At 41.1% G+C, this 20,981-nt stretch overlaps 1 protein-coding gene across 1 annotated transcript in view; it reads right to left on the reverse strand.

The window, feature by feature from the left end:
- Nucleotides 1-20,981, reverse strand: part of ASXL1 (ASXL transcriptional regulator 1) — a 30,645-nt gene extending 9,664 nt beyond the window's left edge. Inside the window, exons 1-9 of the mRNA XM_032762392.2 lie at nt 20,824-20,981; nt 12,709-12,791; nt 9,583-9,691; nt 4,489-4,609; nt 3,982-4,079; nt 3,451-3,544; nt 2,930-3,082; nt 1,719-1,882; nt 1,509-1,605 (exon numbers count right to left, since the gene is read on the reverse strand). Coding sequence (XP_032618283.1) covers nt 1,509-1,605; nt 1,719-1,882; nt 2,930-3,082; nt 3,451-3,544; nt 3,982-4,079; nt 4,489-4,609; nt 9,583-9,691; nt 12,709-12,791; nt 20,824-20,883 — 979 coding nt within the window. The 5' untranslated portion in view covers nt 20,884-20,981. The remainder of the gene's footprint in view (nt 1-1,508; nt 1,606-1,718; nt 1,883-2,929; nt 3,083-3,450; nt 3,545-3,981; nt 4,080-4,488; nt 4,610-9,582; nt 9,692-12,708; nt 12,792-20,823) is intronic.

Genomic DNA, 20,981 nt, shown 5'->3' on the forward strand with positions numbered 1-20,981 from the left:
TTAAGAGGACAACATTAATGTGAACTAGGAACCATTTAGTTCATGCCCTCACTGTCCACACGTGGGAAATACAATGCAGCACTTTGGTGCTCACTGTTACTCACAATCCTGTAGTCCCTTGAAGTGCAGTGTAGACTCAGCCACAGAATCCTTCCTTGTACTTGTGCAAGAAATTCTAAATCTTTCACTCCTTTAAAAAAAAGTTTCTAGCCCTCAGAGTTGTACAGAAAACCTTCAAAATGTAAAATGAGAGTAACCAATGCATGGATGTCTCTCTCCCTGAGAATTCAGAGAGCCTGAAACAATAGCTCTGAGCGGTGTGAAATTCTCGCACTCATCACATTAGAGATGAATTCTGACATTGGAAATGTACAAGCAATGTTAATTACATTAACTATAAAAACCAGCAGCAGGGATACTGTAGTGCATGTATTATTCACGTTTATACTTAACTCAATAAGTTTCCATTTTGAAATTTACCAGAAGCTGCCATACAATTTACATTCATATCAGAGAAACCAGGGAGCTTACTACAAAATTGGTGTCCAATTTGCCATAGAGTACATAGGTAGTTGGACTGGGATATTACCACCAATGGATATGCATCCTCCCATCCTACAGGACATTTACTGTAATGGTTTGTGATGGGAAGATTGGGGGGAGCGAAGAAGGGAGAAACTATTAAGTTCTCATATACCACAGAGATGAACATAGTAAAGATGCATAGATTAGAGCATGGATTCTCAACTGAGTCGCAAACAGCCCAGGGAGGTCCTGATCACCCACCCTTTCTTTATGACTAGATAGCGAAAAGCGACTCAACATTTTTTTCTGTTGTAACATGAGCCCATTATCTGGAAAAGCCCGAGAACCCCTAGATTAATAAGCAATTTGTATGTGTCACACAATAAGGTGGTCAGTGTTCAGTTTATACATTAACTACCTGAGAGAAAATGTGAGAAAAAAGAACCAAGTTTCTTTATTGTTTATTTTTCTTTCAATTTAGAATAACTGAAGCCCAACTTAATACAATAAGGTTGACTAGTTAATGTAATAATAAAAAGACATCTTTAAAGTGCCATAGCCAAAAGCCCCCAAAACAACATTTAAAAAACAAGTTAATGGTAGCTAGGACCTGAGAAAAGTTACATTAGAGGTAGATTCCCTGCCTTATCTGTCCTCCCTCTTCCTTTCCTATCTTAGGGGTTATAGCTCTGTGCACTGCAGCCACTAAAGGGCAACATGATCACACACACTTGAACAGGTCTGAGAGTCATATTCCACTCAATAGGGGCAGTATGAGAGAGAGCACACAAATCTAGCTGGCACTTCATTTTTAAGGCCTCTGGGCACCTAAGAGAAGCATAAGGTAAATCTTAAAAAGGGGGAATGTAGCCAAACAGACTCCAAAGTTGGTACAGAATCAAACTCCACAATTTATTTTTCTTCTACCAAATAAGGTACGCAGCAGGCTTCTCCCAATCATTCAAAACAACAAATCTACCCACCATCAGCCAGTCGCTCTCTCCAGCTCTGAGCAGCATGGGTGAAGAACTCGTTATTGAGAGCACTGCCACTGAGACGCATCAGCCCATCTGCCCCCATCTATGGAAGACAAAAGTATAATAGTTGGAAAGCACATACAGCAGCTCTTTGGGAACAGGGATGATACAACATAACAAGCAAAGAGATGCACAGTGACTGTGGTGTGCCTGTACCTGTCTGTCAACTTCTGGCAGGAGGAAGAGGAGCTGCTGTTGGAAGTGTGGGGGGAATATATTGAAGGTTCTGGAGTTTATCAGTGCTCGGAGATTTGTGTTGACAAGAATAGAACCAGGTGTCTCAAAATCTATATCCTCACCTCTGTTTCGCTTCATTTGCCCTGTAGTTTTCAGAAAACCAAATAAAAAATAAAATCATAATTATTTCTGACAACGTTTCATAAACGAGTGTACTGCTGTAAATGAGCAAATTACAAGAAAACAGGTGGTGGCACTCCACTACAAAGGAAGGATCTATCAAACACCTTTAAATAAATAATTCATGTTTTACTACATAACTAGGTAGCATATTTAAGAGAAAAGGAGATGGCTAGTGTTTTGATATAAGAGTGCCCTTCTTAGATAACTTGATTTCAAACAACATAAATGAGCTGGCCTCAGAGACCAGTTCCCTGAATATCTGAATCACAGCATACAAACACAATCCTCTTGTATGTTTCAAAACCATCCTTTCCAAGGTTCCTGCAGTCAGACCACTTTTGAACTAATATATAATAGGCTAGTGACCCCACCCTGCATCTTCTGTGCTCATTGGGCCAATGGCATTAAAGAAGCAATGCTTCTCTACTCCTGTATCTTTGTGATCGAATCAAAAGATGAATTTGAAAATGAATTTGATAATGAATGATAATGAATTTCCAAGAGACTCACTCTCCAGTTCACCTGGCTAGATCATTTATAGAGGTGAGAGATTTGCACTATTTCCGGATGTATCACCTCACTGAATCCAGTGTCTTACGAATTATTACATGGATAAAAACGTGCAGCATAGTGGAACACACACAAGATGACTGATGATAAAAACTAAGCTTCAATCACAATGTTTTTTATAAAAAACATTTGTTCCCAAAGACTTGGAAAGTACATCTCTAACACTCCACATTGTGTATGCATGCTGTCACATACACACCACCAAGGCCCCGGATGCTACACTTCAAATTAGGCAAATACCCTCAGTGAGGAGGCAGGTACCTCCTAGATGCTGAGGAGACAGTTGTTTGATACTGAGGAGCCTTAACATTGGAAGAGACACTGAGAAGGATAAAAGTCTTGGAATTCTTCCATAAGAAGGGGAAAGACTTGGACACAGCTGATATTTGCTTCAGTTTTTATGGCCAGTTCTTACAACTTTATTCAGAAGCACGTACCAGCTGCTGGCTTCCGGATACCTCTCAGCAGCTGTGGAGGATCCCTGGTGATTTCTGTCCTACTGCGCATGGTGGCATTCAACAGGGCCAAAGAGGAGCTGCTGCTGCTGGAAGTGCTGCTGCTCTCTCCATCAGCATGCCTTCCTGTGAAACCTAAAGGCAAAGCCATTTGTCACAAATTCATGGATGAGTAGCAGAAGCTCCACTGGGGGAGAGGTTTTAGCACATGACAACGATCTGCTTACAACAGACTCATTTTTAGATAAACAAAATTAGGTCATTGCTCCATCACTGATAGTTCTGATTGGGTGACTGATGATACTATATTAAATACAATTTTCATCCAATAAGGTAACATTGCATAAATTAATTAGAATCACTTTGATTTATTTAGTGGTCACTAAACATATTTCTCATGTCCTGGCCTCGGAAGAGCTAATGTGGACAGTTGTACAGAACCAGTGCTGAAGGGCCATGCCATGCAACTGGCTGAAAATAGTCAAGGTGCAACAAATGCTCACCTGAGGTTGACTCCATATGTGCCCCATTTACTTTCAGTGGAGTCAGGACAACTCGGGGCAACATCACACCAGTCTTTTTCTTTTGTTTGCTTGTCTGTGTTCCAGAGAAAAACAAGATACAAACTATTTAGGATGCTAAAGTACATGTAGGTTACCCTCTAAACTGCACCTCTTCCTAGCTGAATGCAGACACATAGCTCCACCTGACCACAAATGAACAACCAGCCAAGTATTCAAGTGTACTCACATATTAAACTTATTTTTAACAGCTGGGAACCCTGGACCACCTCCACATGCCCGCCCACCCACCCACCATGGAATCAAGTCCTTATATAACAGATCTGCTTTTGCTCAGACTCATTCCAACTCCATGAGGTGGCTCTGTAATTCTGCCCCTGCTTGGGAAGATGACCTTGATATGTCTCTAATCCCTCTCCCTACCACCCAGACTTCATGTGGCACTGAGATCTCTCCTCAAGAATAAACAATCCTGGCTTTGCCCCTTGCCATTAACCCCACACTCACCCCTACCTGTGAGGCGGATCTGCAGCTCTCTCTGGAAGTGGAGAGACTCTTACTCTGAGATTCAGTGGAACAGGAGGCGTTAGAAGAGGTTTCATCAAGAGACACTGGAAGAAAAGAGCACATGATCAGACCCTGAAGAAGATGCTTATAGTTTAATACAGCTGTTCTTAAACTGTGGGTTGGGACCCCAAAGTGGATCGAGAGCCTGTCTTAATAGGGTCGCCAGGGCTGGCATTAGACTTGCTGGGACCTGGTGCTGAAGCCCAAGCTCCACGCCCTGGGCTGAAGAAGGCCAAGTCCCACCACCTGGGGCTGAAGCCTTTGGGCTTTGGTTCCCTGCCTGGGCTGGTGGGGCTCAGGCTTGGGCTTGGGCTTTGCCCCTGACAGGACACCAGGACTCAGGCTTTGCTCCCACATCCTGAAGTCATGTAGTGTTTTCTGTTGTCAGAAGGGGGTCGCGGTGCAATGAAGTTTGAGAAGCCTGGTCTAATATTAATATTATTTGACACTTACCATCATTATCACCACTCACAGTGCTGGCTTCATTGGACCCACAGCTTTCTGCATCTATTGCATCATCCAGCAGCTCTCCCTCTGCCACAGATAGGTTCCGAGACCACTGCAAAGCATCCTTCTAGAAGGGCCAAGCAGAACATACGTGATTAGAGTCCTTCCCTTTGAAGCTTTATGAGCTAGACTGACAGGAGCATACATAATCATGGCTACAGTTACATTTCCTCAGGAAGAAACTCTTGAATATAACGTAACCAAATTACAACACTGGGTCATAGGAACATGTTTTTATTAATCCAATCACTAAGCCTGACTATGTTCACAATAATTATAAGGAGGGCTGTTGATTAATTGCAGTTAACTCAAGCAACTAACTAAAAAAAATTAATCGTGATTAATCGCACTGTTAAACAATAGAACATTTGAAATGTATTAAATATTTTTGGATATTTTTCTACATTTTCAAATATATTTATTTTTATTACAACACAGAATACAAAGTGTACAGTGCTCACTTTATATTATTATTTTTGATTACTAATATTTGCACTGTAAAAAACAAAAGAAATAGTATATTTCAGTTCACCTAATACAAGTACTGTAGTGCAATCTCTTTATCGTCAAAGTGTAACTTTAAATTGTAGTTTTTGTTACAAATGAACTCAAAACAAAACATATGTAAAACTTTAGAGCCTACAAGCCCACTCAGTTCTATTCTTGTTTCAACCAATGCTAAGAAAACAAGTTTCTTTACATTTACGGCCGATACTGCTGACTGCTTCTTTATTTACAATGTCACTGAAAGCGAGAACAGGTGTTCGCATGGCACTTTTGTAGCCAGTGTTGCAAGGCATTTACGTGCCAATATGTTAACATTCATATGCCCCTTCATGCTTTGGCACTATTCCGAGGACATGCTTCCATGCCAATGATGCTCGTTAAAAAAATGCACTAATTAAATTTGTGATTGAACTCCTTGGGAGAATTGTATGTCTCCTATTCTGTTTTACCCATATTCTGGTATATATTTCATGTTATAGCATTCTCTGATGATGACCAGCACGTTTGTTTTAAGAACACTCATGCAGATCTGACAAAACGCAAAGAAGGTCCCATGTGAGATTTCTAAGGATAGATATAGCATTTGAACAAGGTTTAAGACTCTTGAAGTGCCTCCAAATTTGAGAGGGACGAGGTGTGGAGTATGCTTTTGAGAGTCTTAAATGAGCACCACTCTGATGTGGAAACTACAGACCTGAACCACCAAAAGAACAACCTTCTGCTGGTGGCATCTGACTCAGATGATGAATGAATATGCACTGGTCCACTTGTTTCGGATCATTATCGAGCAGAACCCATCTTACATGGATGCATGTCTTCTGAAATGGTGGTTGGAAGCATGAATCTTTTAGCGCATCTGGCATGTAAATATTTTGCGATGCTGGCTACAACGGTGCCATGCGAATGCCTGTTCTCACTTTCAAGTGACATTGTAAACAAGGTGGGCAGCATTATCCTGCAAATTGTAACAAACTTGTTTGTTTGAAAGATTGGCTGAAGTAGGACTGAGTGCACTTCTAGGTTCTAAAGTTTTACATTGTTTTATTTTTGAATGCAGTTATTTTTTGTAGATAATTCTACATTTGTAAAATTCAACTTTCATTATAAAGAGATTGCACTACAGTACTTGTATTAGGTGAATGAAATATACTATTTCTTTTGTTTTTTACAATGAAAATATTTGATAAAAAATAAATATAAAGTGAGCACTGCACATTTGTATTCTGTGTAGTAATTGAAATCAATATATTTGAAAATGTAGAAACATTCAACCTATTTAAATAAATGGTATTCTATTATTAACAGTGCAATTAACGGTAAAGGAGAACAAAAGAAAGAAAGACCAAAAAGGAGTTTGAAGAACAGCTAGCCAAAAACTCAAAAAGTAATAACAAAATGTTTGTTAAGTAAGGCCTTGGCGATCGAGATACAATGAGCACTTAAAGACGATAAGTCTTGCAGAGAAATAATGAATTCTTTGCTTCAGTTTTCACGGCTGAGGATGTTAGGGAGATTCCCAACCTGAGCCGTCCTTTGTAAGTTGACAAATCTGAGGAATTGTCACAGACTTAAGCGTCATTGAGGTGGTTTTGGAATTAATTGATAAACTTAACAGTAACAAGTCACCGGGACAGATGGCATTCACTCAGAGTCTGAAAGAACTCAAAATGTGAAATTGCGAAACTATTAACTATGGTTGTAACTTGTCCTTAAATCGGATTCTGTACCCACATGACTGCAAGATAGCTAATGTAACGTCATATTAAAAGGGCTCTAGAAGTGATCCAGACAATTACAGACTAGTAAGTCTAACGTCAGTACCGGGCAAATTATTGAAACCAGTAAAGATAAATTGTCAGACACATAAGAGAACATACATTGTTGGGAAAAAGTCAACATGGTTTCTGTAAATGGCAATCGATGTCTTACTAATCTATTCACAGTTGTTTGAAGGGGTCCACAACATGTGGACAAGGGGATCCAGTGGACATAGTGTACTTAGATTTCCAGAAAGCCTTTGACAAGGCTCACCCAAGGTCTTACATAAATTAGTTGTCATGGGATAAGAAGGAAGATCTTTCATGGATGAGAATGGTTTAAAAGACAGGGAAAAAGGGTAGGAATAAATGGTAAATTTCATGAATGGAGAGGGTAACTATGGGTGTTCCCCAAGGGTTAGTCCTGGACCAATCCTATCCACTTTTCTAAATGTCTGCAGTAACAGGGGTAAACGTGAGGTGGCAAGGTTGAATGATACTAACTATCAAGCGATGTAAAGCAAAAGCAGAACTTGTGAAGGAACTTCAAAACAGTCTCACAAAACTAAAGTGTGGGCAACTAATGGCAAATGAATGTTAACTGTGGATCATAAGTAATTGACATGGGTGAAAAAATAACCCCAACGTAACCATACATTATGATGGGGGTTCCTCTCCCGCTCCACTAATCGGAAGAGATCTTGGTGTCATCTGGATGGTTCTCTGAAAACATCCATGCAGTCTGCGAGGCAGTCAAAAGAAATAGGATGTTAAGATATTTAAAAAAAGGACAAGAGAATTTAAGACTGAGAATATCTATGCCTTATATATAATCCTGGTACACCACATCTGAATACTGTCGTACGATGCGGTCTCCTCATCTCAAAAGATATAATGGCATTAGAAAAGCTTTCAGAGAAGGGCAACTAAATGTTAGGAGATGATTAAAGGGCTAGGACTTTTCAGCTTGCGAAAAGAGCAAGCGATCGGGGTATGATAGAGCGTTATATAATGTGTAGTGTGGAGAAAGTGATAGGAAACAGTTTGTTACTGTTCCCATAACATAAGAACTACGGCGCCACCAAATGAAATTAATGGAGCAGGTTTTAAAACAAATTAAGGAAGTTGTTCATTGCACACAGGTATGCACAGTTCACCCGTGGACTGCTTGGCTGACGAGGTTGATGTAGGCTAGGACATAACGGGTTTAAAAGAGACTGTTACATTCATGAGGTTAAGTCCTTCTGGCTATTAGCCAGGCATATGGGGAAGAATGGTGTCCCTAGCCTGTTTGTCAGGAGGGTGGAGATGGATGGCAGGAGAGAGATCACTTGCTCTTTACCTGTTCGGTTCACTCCCTCTGGGACACCTGGCATTGATCACTGTCGGTAGACAGGATACTGGGCTGAATGGACCTTTGGTCTGCCCCAGTATGGCCATTCTTATGTTCTTTTTAATTGCACGATTAATCACGATTAATGTTTTTAATTGCTTGACAGCCCTAATTATAAACCATCAAAAATTTCAAGCATTAACTTAAAGAATTCATAATCACATAAGTACCCCCACATCTTTTAACAGTCCAACTATGATACGTTGCATAATGTGTGTGTGCGCAAGAATTATGGAGCTAGAACTTGAGGGCTATATGAGATAATCCTTGACCTGCAAAGAGAGAAAAACTCATGCACTGATATAACATTTCATATGTACATTAAGGTCTAAAATCCAGTGTTCTTCCACAATCTTCCACAAAGCAGCAGTGTGTGTGAGCACACAAATACGAGCAGTGGGACGAATAACTGCTCTTCAGTTTCTGTGCTAGCAGGCAGTTTTATTTCCTGCCATCATTACTGCCCTTGTCTTTGCCTAACTGTGAGCCCACTGTCCCCCCCACTTCCTGGCAGGATCCATTGGTTTTATTCTGATCTCATACCATTTTGCCAACACAGACAGCAGCAGTACAGACTTTGCAGCTTTTACTTGATTTTTTCACCTCCATATTTTAATCCCCTGGGACTTCAATACATTCAAGGTCCCAATAAAACAGAAGTCAGCACAGTACATTTTCATTAGATTAACTCGCACACCATCTTTCCAAATAGTAGAACTGAGTTACTTACATGCTCTGTGGACCCTTCTCAGATGTGTAACTCAAACACACTTGAGAAAAATAAAACAGTTTGCTCATATTTGTGCATGCATAACTGAGGGTTTTTGGTTTTTTTTAATATTCAGAATAATTATTCCTTCTTGGGCTGAGAAGCTGTATGACAATATTTAGACACTTTTTATTAGAGATAAAAAGACAACAGTGTCGGATGTTGACAAGTACTTGTCTCCCAGCATGAGGGACAAGAAAGAGATTTGGATAGTGCAGAGATTCAGGTAATAGGATTTTGGATGAATGGGCGTATACTGTATAAGGGAAACAAACAGGTTTCACTATTTTGATGATGCTCTATCCTTTATGATTGCATAAACTAAACTAAATACTGACATTTCATGTACTGGAAGAAGAGCGTTTATCTTGCCTGTGTAATTTAAGAATTATAAAAGTTAAAAAGCAGAAATGTATTACATATAGCTTATAGGCACAAGAACCACCGCATATAGAATTATGGATCCCAGAGACTCTGTTTTGCATGATGTTACCAAGGGTAATATGCTAAACTCATAGAGCGATCACCAGTGATGGATTAACAACAACAGCAATATGTAACAAGTTGAACTCGCACTTTGTCCCTAGCATGGAAGACAGGAGTTCACAATTTACCTTGAGTGTGAAAAGGCTGATACGTCCAGGCAACTTGTAGAAGAGTCCATCACCTCCCCTTGAATTGGAATGTAGCATGGCATTGAGGCAGGCCAGGGGAGAAGTGCCACTGAAACCAGAGAGAAGAAGGGAGATGAGGTTTAGACTATCTAAATGCCAATTTTTAAATAATACATAAAACCCTACAGCATTATTATTATTTATTTTAAATCAAGGGCAGTTAGTAGAAGGATGTTGATGGGATTTAGGGTACAGTATCTCAACCAGTCTGAGCACTATTATAGCTTTCCTATCTGAGCTGCTTACCACAATGGCACATCATAGTGAGATAAGTCTCAGATAATAGGAAAGCAGCATGTTACACTAACGTTCAAGCCATTCTAGGTCATTTTTAGAGGTTTATCATTTGAGATCTTTCTCTCTCTCTGAATTCTTTGTAGCTGGACTCAAGGTACTAAGGAAGCCTTACTTTATAGGTGGAGAACTACAAAAAAACCCTATCAATAAAATGTTTACAAACTCAGATATTTCTGAAATAGTTTTCTTTCAATATACATAGCACAAAGAGAATACATCTAGCATAGTGTAGCATAAAGGGTTTAATGGCACTCTCTTGGGATGGCCCACATAACTCAGTGGTTGTTTGTCATTTATAAGTAAATCACCCATCCCACACCCATGCTAATGAAACCTTTGTGACACACCAAATCATCAGATTTTCCACATAATCACACATGCATATATAAAACATTACCTCTAGAGCCTGCAAGGGATGTTATTAAAACAATGTAAAAGTTCACTATTATTAAAAATGAAACTGAAAACTGGTCTAAGTGCAATGTTTCAGTCTCAAAAGCTCAGACTACTGAGTCTCAACTTCTCGAAAACTGGGTTTAGAACAACTTCTCGGTTAATCTTGATTACGTTTGTTTTGCTGCTGGTTTGCTTTTTGGCATTTCTTTGCAAGCCTTGGAGGTAGTCAAAGTTACCATGTGTCATTTTATACACCACAGAAAAATTCCAACTCCCTCTGTTGTAAATTAAACATCATTTCTCCCTCTACACTGAGCAAAACGCTGCAAATAAATTACCAGCCACAGGAAAAGTTTTAGGAAAGGAAAAGATTAACTTCCCTAATTGAAACTGTAGACAAAAGAAATGTCACTCACACTCACTGGAGCTACATTTTAGCCATGAGACTGGACCCAACATCTCTGCTCTTGCATAAACCACTGAGTATCACTATTTTGCATGTCTTCAGGAAGACAGCACTCCAACTATTGAGTGTTTTCTAGAATCAGGGTGGCATTAGTTCAGAGTGTCCCTTGAATCATCATGCTACTTCCTTCAGATCTTAGGTTATCTTTGCAAGCGCCCCACATAAATATTGAAAATGTTCAATGCTATTTAGCTAGACAAGATCACAGGCTTGGTGGACAGTCTGTATTTTAAGACTGGGTTTATGAACAATACTTGCTCTTTTCAGGTATACGATAATGTAAGAAAACCATCTTTTCCCGAAGCAGAAAATTAACAATTGAGTGAAGGCAAGCAGATATACCTGAAGGGAAACACCAACCTCTAGAAAAATGGATTTAGCTCTGAAGGATTTAACTTCACACACGCAGAGAAGCCTGATTTTAGATACCTATTTTGATAAGTTACCAGTCAAAGCTTGGAAGACAGCAAGAAAATTTGCACTAGTGAAAGGACACCCTGTTATTGCCATTAGTACAGGACAGCCTAGTGCTCACAGACCCTCAAACAGTGCAGCTACCTCTCTAGGTAAAAGGACTGATCAAAGAAAGTAGGTCAGTGCAGAGTGAATATCTGATTAAATGAGAAGGAATATGGCGCTTTTCATTATAAGCCCATCCTTATTCCACTCCCTACATACCATACTGTGAAACCAACACCAAAAAGTCCATTCCCATAAACCTAGCTGTTAGGAACCCTGCGTATTGAGTGGGTGTTCTAACAGCTCTACTATCAAGGGAACAAAGCATGCTGGCACAGTCCCTCCCTGAACAATGGTAACTCCTACACATTAGACCTCTGTCTGTGAATTATGAAGCTGTTCACTACTCAAACCATCATGATTGTTTCCTGACTTCACGGACAGTGAGAAGAGAAACACGTTAACATTCTGAATTGCTTCGGTCCCAAAGGGATTCATTTACCTTCTACAGTTATACAGCAGTTCAACAGTGATACAGGCAACATGGTGGAAGACGATTCATAAAACCCAAAAGAAAAACAGAGCATAGTTAGAACAGCATAGAGTTAAGATCCCACATGTAAGTCAATGAATGCTGAACTGCGAAAGATAGCTTGATTTACTGTGCGCAGTCAAACTTGTAACCCAACTCTTGTAACCAAGATAAGGAGTTTGCAGCATGATGGCTAGCAAACATCTACTTCCTTTGATCTACAACGTATTGTGTATCTTCTTTCTCCTAGATTCAACAAAATCAGATGGAAATTCCAGGAAATTAATTTAAGACAACACCTGGGGTTCCATCCATCCCTGTAGATTCCTACATTCCTGTGCAGGCTCTTCTTCACGTGATATATGTTGTAAGAGATATATCAAGGGCCACAAAAAATACAGCAGCATTAATACTGTGGTATGGTAGAATACGTAGAAAAAGCAGCATACTGCATATATAAGGGAAGCTTCTTACTTGACCCCAGAAAAAGGAGCAGTCTCTGCTCTAGAGGTGAAGCTCTACAGAGGACTGAGTTTGACTCATTACATAAACACAGGCCCAACACTGGAAGACCAGTAGTAGTTATTTGTAGAAGAAACACACAAAGGAGAAGCATTTATATCGGAGACAGACTCATAGTTGGCATTCAGAATATTTTACAAAAGTCCTACAACTCCACTGAAAGGCAGAGACGTTCACTCTGTGTTTACAAGACACTGGAAATCCTCCAGTAGCAATAAAGAAAAACAGCTAGTATATTCTTACCCCAAATTATTGGGCTACAGAAAAAGAGGGAGAAAGAGAGAGAAGAGAAAGGTGGATTAGAGAAAGGAAGGAGAACTCTACTAAGTAGTACTGCTCTTTTTACTCACCCTCCCCCACACACCTTATTATAGACAAGAAGATCAATACTAACCTCATTTCCTTCAGTCCCTCAGTCTCTATGACCTGCAGAATCTGTTTGGGGGTCATAGGAGCATCAGAGTAGTTTTCCAGCACCTGAAAAGATATAAATACCAAAGCTTCATACTACATTTTCTATTCACATTCACTGAATTGTTTCCTGGGTTGGGATTCAAATACAAGAATATGTCTGCTAAAAGTTAGTATCTCCACAAGAAAACCTGCTACAAAATTCAGGTTAACCCAAGAGCACACTACGGTATATATCCATGATCCCTGCACTTTTTCTAGGGCTACAAATGGTTTGCCCTGTTTTTTCATCAAGTCTAATTAAGTGTGCAATTGTGCAAGTATGGGGAGAAGGGGAGAGCTGGGGGCTTAGGCACTGATCCCGCACCATTAAAATTAATGGATGCTTTCCCACTGACTTTCGTAAACATCGGACAAAGCCCTTCTGCACACAACCTTTAATATACGTATAACAGTCTAAGGTTTCCATTGAAACAGACGTTAACATAGTAGATATAGACTGTTTGCTCTTTGGGGCAGAGACTCTCTCTTCATACTTATCTGTAAAGCATCTAACGTGTTGGAGTTACAAACAATAATAATAATAATGTCATTACATAAATCAGTAGTACACCCTCAGCTGGAATACTGTATTCAGTTCTGATCATCCCATCTCAAAAAGAATACAGAAGAAACAGAGGGGTTTCAGAGACTGGTAATAAGAATGATTAGCGGCACGGAAAAAAATTTTCCATGGCGAGATTTAAATGATTGAAACTGTCTCAGAATGATGGCGAGTAAGAGGGGATATGACAAAAGGTATAAAATAATGAATGGTCTAGAGAAGGTAGATGAGGAGCTTCTCTTCATCTGTCTCATAGTACAAGAACAAAAGGGACATTTAATTAATCTGAAAGATGACAAATGCAAAGTGACAAAATAAAGTATTTCTTTACACAATGCTGAATAAGCCTATGGAACGCTCTGCCACCAAATATCATTGAAGCCAAGAGCTTAGCAAGATTCAAAAAAACTGGGCATTTATATGAATAATCGGAATAACCAGAATTTAATAGTAAATATTAAAAATAACAAAGCTTCAGAACAGATGTAAACCCTAGTGTTTCAGAGCTGAAGCCAACCTTTAATTATTCAGATTTAAGAGGAAACTTTCCCTAGGGGAAAGTTACCCCATAACTGCCTACTCTGCAGGATTTCTTGCACCGTCCTCTGAAGCAACTTATACTGGACACTGACAGAGACAGAATACTGGCCTACATGGACCACTAGTCTGATCCAGTATAGCAACTCCAATGTAAAAATACATTTCACTATATGGCCTAACATACCTTAGAGAAGAGGCAACAGATATTCCATCTGGGATATTCTGCTGGCAATCATTTAATAAATTCCCTTAACATAACAGCCACAATGACATGCAATTCTGATCTTAGCATGGACTGTACTTTATAGAAGTTGGCAATGAGATTCTCTCTTTCAATTCAACTAGAACAAGTCGTGAGTGAAGAAAATGAATGCCCTTTTTATGTCAGCAACATCCAGAACTGAGTTACTGCAGCATCATGTCAGGGACCAATGACTGAAGTTTCCCTTTGAAAGGTAGAGTAGCAGGACTGTCTGCAAGAAAAGAGTGCAGGTCACCATCTCTATCACCCCCACTTCCCAGCCTGCAAAAGGAAAGAAAAAGCCCAAACTGAACGACACACTCCAATGTTGTACTGCAATTAAAAGTCTATCCACACTTCTCAAGAAAAGCAAAACCAAACCATATCCACCATATCACATTTAAGTATCCAAAAATAATACACAAATACTATAGCGTTACCCTGCCAGGGGACTGGAAGTTTGGAATTGTGAATCCCATGGTTAAATGCAATGAAAGCCCAAGAAATAAGAACATAAGAATGGACATACTGAGTCAGACCAATAGTCCATCTATAGCCCAGTATCCTGTCTTCCAACAGTGGCCAGTGTCAGACGCTTCAGAGGGAAAACAAGGCAATTTTTGAGTGATCCATCTCTGGCCGTTCAGTCTCAGCTTGGGGCAGTTATAGGTTTAGGGACACCCAGGGCATGGGATTGTATCCCTGGCCTTTTTGGCTAACAGCCATTGATGTACCCTATTCCCCATGAATTTATCTAAATCTTTTTTGAACCCAGTTCGATTTCGCCTTCCCAAATTCCCTGGCAATGAGTTCCACAGGTTGAATGTGTGCTGCGTGAAAAAGTGCTTCCTTATGTTTGTTCTAAACCTGTTGCCTATTAATTTCATTGAGTGACCCTAGGTTGTGTGTAACGTGAAGAGGCAAATAATACTCCCTCCGCGCTCTCGCTCCGTCACCCCCCGGGCTTCCTTATTCACTTTCTCTACACTGTTCATCGCTTTGTAGACCTGTCATACCCCCTCACCCCCTTAATTGTCTCTTCTCTAAGGTGACAGTCCCAGACTTTTAATCTCTCTTCATATGGAAGCTGTTCCATATCCCTAAACATTTGTGTTGCCCTTTTCTGAACCTTTTTCAATTCTAATATATTTTTGAGATTGGACGGCCAGAACTGCAAGCAGTATGATAAGCTATATTTAAATGGAATAAACAATTTTTATTTGGAGGCAGTACAGCTCCACTAGTCTCCCGCACTGATCAAGTTTTCTTTGGGGTACAATATTTCAGTGCCATCATCAGACACTATCCCCCTTTGCCACTCAAATGAAATGGGCGTCTGATGTGGAGAACACATCACTCAATAGTCAACTGTGAGAAGCATGAAATGGAACATTCATGTTCCCAAATCAAGAAAAACCTTCACACCCCATAAAGCATCTGGAAAACACTTAACTCAATGACAACCAAATAAAACACAGACTACAATGGAGAATGAATGAACACTTACTATCAGAAATAAAAAGCCCTGCTCAGAACAGTTCCTAGCCCCTAACTGTATCAGATGTATGATTACTTTTAAAGAGTCAGAGCTGGAAGAGAAAGCATCCAACAAGATTCTCTCTCATTCCTTCACCTACCCTGAAAGGCCCTGCACGCACTGAAGCAAGGCCTCCTCTGGCTGATTATGGCAGGACATCATGGCTCCATTAGGAACCTATTAATGCTGCTTTGAGCACTGGCCAGAAGGAATGTCTTGGGATAAGACAATACTTCCCCCAGAAACTGAATGCGTTGTTTGTAATATTTCCATTTCCTGCCTTCCCAAAGGAGTTTCCTAACTGTGAACCTTTATGCTACTCCTCCAATTACCCTGCTACTAGACTAGCAATATAATTCTCAGAACACCTGTTCAATACTCCTTGTGGCTCTATGTACTACACTAAATCTCAAAATATATATATATATATATATTTATATTTTTTGTAAACAGAATGTGCAAAGCATTCACTCCACAGGATAGGAAGCTCCAAAAAGTTCTTTTCCTTCCCATCCATGAAGGCATCTAATGGAATAAAAAATGTAACAGATACTTACAAAGTCAAATTAAAAGCACTTTGATAGGAGTGTGGTAAAGCCTAATACTAAACAAACATCTATTTTTAATGGATTTAAGATCAGCTTGAAAGAAGCCCCACAAACCAGAACAGCTAGGAAAGTCTTGGTCTCCCTAAGAGGATAATCTGGTATGAGGTTGAGCCAATGACAAACCAGAAAAAGAACAAAGATGAAGCTGGGGTTTAGAGACCTCATACACTTAATGCACATAGGGAGAAGCCCCAACCAAGAGGAAGGTAACAAACGACATCCATGAAAAGATTCACTGGTAGACCAGATGCCAGTAAGGATTAACTAGCATGGTGCTATGCCATTAAATGACTACTGATGAGTTGCCAAAGTAGATGAGCTGCAGACTTACTTTTTGGACAACTAATAAGCAGTGAGTTAACACGGAGTTCAGCGTGTTGAGTAACAAAAAAAAATTATGCAAGCAGACTTAGTACTGGTCTACACCAGAAAGTTAGGTCGATCTAGCTAAATTTCTCAGGGGGAGGGGGAGGTAAAAAATTCACACCCCCAAGAGATGGAGTTAAGCTGATCTAAACCCCAATGTAGACAGTGCTAGGTCAACAGAAGAATTTTTCCTTCAGTGTAGCTATCTCCTCTCAGAGAGGTGGATTTACTACAGCGTTGGAAGAACCCCTTCCTTCGCTATAAGCAGTGTCTACACTACCGTGGTACAGCTGAAGCATTTCTAGTGCACATATAACCTTAGTCTTTGCCCCACACTCAGGGTCACCTGCCAGAAGAGCAGCCTAAGTGCCTACATTCAAGTATTCCACCCACAAGACTAGAACCCACACAGGAGCTGCGGGCTGAAGCACTTCAGAGCATGAACCTGGCACTAGTTTTTTCCAACAGCAACTTTTAGCTTGAAGAGCAGGAGAAGAGCGAAAGTCAAAGTCAAGTGAGCTAAAAAATAATAATCTTCACACAAAGGACAATGCAAACTGGCAGAAGTTCTAATCTGAATAGGTTATATAGTGAAGTATTTCTTCACACTACACACAGACAACCTGCAAGGGGATGTTGTGAAAGCCAAAACTTTGGAACCCACTTATAAAGAATGAGGTACATTAATGGAGGAAAGATCCATCAATGCCTATTAGTCAAGATGGTCATGGATGCAATTCCATGCTCTGAATGTCCCTAAGACTCTGACAGCCAAAGGCTGGGACTGGACAACAGGGGACAGATCATGCAATAATGCCCTGTTCTGTTCATATCCTCTGAAGCATATGGCATTGGCCACTATCAGAAGCCAGGATAAAGGGCTAAATGGACTCATTGGCCATACTGGGTCAGAACATTCTCATGTTCTCTTTGTTGGTCAGGCCTGAGAATCTCCTATTGCATTCAAGCAAGTCCTATTTAGAAAAAGCTAGAATAACTAACTATTAGAATCCAATGGATGCTAACTCAAATCGGATGGACCCAAGACAATCGTCCAGCTCTCATTAAATGTCAGCATGGTCTGGTACATAATCTTGACACATAAAACACACAACAAAACCCCACCAAGATGCATGCATTTATTTTTTATATAGATGCCAATATACTACACATAAAGTATGCCCTTGTGCCAGTAAATCAATGACTAAGTGCCTTTGGCTCAAACAGAGCTGAAAAGAAAAACTATCTATCCATATGGAGATGGCAGGATCACTGTGCCTCCCCTGGTCACTTGCATTCAGATTTTATTTTTTAAAAGTTTATTGTGAAAAAATTTTGGTTCCTGGAGAAAAAAACAAAACAAACAAGCCTCTTCCAGTCAGCATTAAAAGTAGATAGCAGCAACAATCAGCACAATAAACCATGCAAAAAGCTGAGTGTGCCATTTGCAATGTGATTATTCTCCCACTCCAACAGAGTTGAAATGGAGAGTGTTATGAACTGAGTTAAGAGGCTGGGTATTAAAGGCACCAACTGTTCAGACAACAGTTTAAGAGTTCTATCTTCATTTGGATCAACTGGCCCATATTCTCCTGTCTTTTCCTCCTCTTTTAAAAATTTTAGTTTGACTGTAGTTTATTGGTGGGTTTATATTTTCTTATTTGGTACAGACTTTTTAAAAGTTTGTTTCCATTTTAGATTTTCCAACTGACATCTGGATTCCAGATTAAGATCTGGCCTTAGTTCTTTTATAATACAGGTTTGTCCCAAGTGGTGATGAGCAACAGAATACAGCAGGGCTCCAACAGAATGGTATTAATGGACATAATTAATGGTGTCCCTAGCCTCTGTTTGCCAGAAGCTGGGAATGGGTGACAGGGGATGGATCACTTGATGATTACCTGTTCTGTTCATTCCCTGTGGGGCACCTGGCATTGGCCACTGTCAGAAGACAGGATACTGGGCTAGACTGACCTTTGATCTAACCCAGTATGGCCATTGTTATGTTCTTATAACCAAAGCAGGTATTTATTCTAGAAATCTGCCGCTTGAATGAATGGAATTTTAAAAAAAAAACAACAAAAAAAACTGATGAAAATATATGCCACAAAATTCATCACACACATACTAGATTTGTTACCAAGAACATGCTTATAACCAAATGAAAATGTTGGCCATGAAGATACTAAGCAAGTAAAGCCCTTTGGTAGACAAGGAGATTTATATTTTCATGTATGCTTGAACACCATACCCCTTACAATGCCTAGCTTTCCCAGACTAGTGGTGTCAGGCAGAAGCTTGTTGTCACTAAGGAAATTCCTGACAGTAATGTTTTCTGGACTTCAAACCTGGCATTTCTCAGAAGGCTGGGATCCCTTCCAGAGAGGTTTAAATAAATCTAAGGGAAAGGAGAATAAAAAGTAGGACCTGACAAAACTAAGAACGGTTACCATACTGCTCAGACTTTGCTGACCTGTAAGTAAAACTGACCCAAGCAGAAGAATTAAAGGCTGTCTAACAAACAGTACTATTTTCTACAGTGAAGAAGTCACCTCATACCATGTCAATGCCTCATCAGACTATCTGTTCATACCATTTGAGAAGATGCGTAGTTTCTCAGTATCAGTCTTAAAGTAATGCTTACAAACTGCAGAAGGCCTCTACAGAAAAATGCCTTATCCAACCACCATAAATGGTGTGTGCACTCACAACTTTCTCAAACAGTAAATCCTCCTCTTTCCACGGTTAAAAGAGAATCTCTCTCTAAAAGACCTATACCCTCCCCTTGGTAATATGTGTGAGAGCATGTGAAAGGATCTGTTTCTCACCCTCTCTGAGAGAAGCCCCCACAAACCTGGAAATCTGGAAGGGAGAAATATCTGACACAACCCCCTTCCCCCATGTAATATGACAGTCTCTCAAGATGATAGTGTAGAGCAGGGGTAGACAATCTGCGGCACGGGTGCCAAAGGCGGCACACGAGCGGTTTTCAGTGGCACTCACACTGCCCAGGTCCTGGCCACCGGTTCGGGGGGCTCTGCATTTTAATTTTAAATGAAGCTTCTTAAACATTTTAAAAACCTTATTTACTTACCATACAGCAATAGTTTGGTTATATATTATAGACTGATAGAAAGAAACCTTCTAAAAACGTTAAAATGTATTACTGGCACGCGAAACCTTAAATCAGGGTGAATAAATGGAGACTCGGCACAGCACTTCGGAAAGGTTGCTGACCCCTGGTGTAGAGGTAGTGTTTCTGGAAGCACTGCTGTAGTTTGGAATGAAGACCCTGCTGGTAGTACAGAGTGTGCCCGTGTTAGGACTAAAATCATTCCCTTTCTTCCTCCCAGTAATACATAGAGAAAAGAGGCTAGAAATTTCTCTCTTTCTCTTGAGGAATGGAGGCAGAAAAAGGAGTAGAAAGAGTTACAATGGTGGGAGTTGCGACTCTCCACCTTTCCACAGGGGAAGTCACCCTGTGATTATGTTGGGGTGGATGTGTGTGGGGGTGTTATTGCGCTCTAGAAGCAGCCTCCTCTCTTCCCCATCTCATATTGAAGATAAGGAGGAGGTTCCTCTCTTTTCTTGCATGAGAGAAGCAATGTCCACTGACTGCTACCCTAGCTGGTTATTGGAGGGGGCAGGAGGGCTGAGAGGGGGATGTTGGCCTCTCTGTAGGATCCTTGGTGCAGGGACCACCTCTTTATTGTTTGCAGAGCACCTAGCACAATGGGGTCCTGGTCCATGATGGGGATTCCTCGGCACTACATCATACAGATCGTGCTAAGCAATATCATGAGGTGCCTCTCAGCTCTCCCTTTGAGCCAGGTCCCTTCTGCTCACAGGGTGAGGTGTCCTTCCCTGCGCCCAGCCCCCACCCACCCCCGGTGACTCCGCCAGCCCAGCCCATAGAGTGACCACTCCCCTGGCTGCACTGGGGAGCCCCCAGCGCGCCCGGGCCCCTCTCTGGGAGACACCTCATCTTCCCTGCGGGGTTTGCGGGGGGATGGTCACCTCGCCCCGAGGGAAGGCGATCTCTGCCCCCTGCCCATTGTACACAGGAGTCTCCCTCCTCACAGTCCTTCCCGCAGGGTCTCTCCCTACCCAGAGGGGCCCCTCTAGCTATGGGGACCGGGTCCTTCCCCAGCCCTGCAACTGCGGGGCCCCCCGCCCCCGTTCTGGGGGGATCTCCCCCTCACCAGGCGGGCGGCCTCAGCCCACGTGCGCTCCTTCTTCCTCCGCTGCTTCATCTCCTTCATCTTCCTCCTGCTCCGGGGTGGGGGCAGAGCTGTTGGGGGCGGGGGTTCGCAGGCGGGAGCGCGCGGCGCGGGTGCGGACCGTTAGCCGGGGGGCGGGG

This window comes from Chelonoidis abingdonii, chromosome 14 (assembly GCF_003597395.2).
Source record: "Chelonoidis abingdonii isolate Lonesome George chromosome 14, CheloAbing_2.0, whole genome shotgun sequence".
Classification (NCBI taxonomy): domain Eukaryota; kingdom Metazoa; phylum Chordata; order Testudines; family Testudinidae; genus Chelonoidis; species Chelonoidis abingdonii.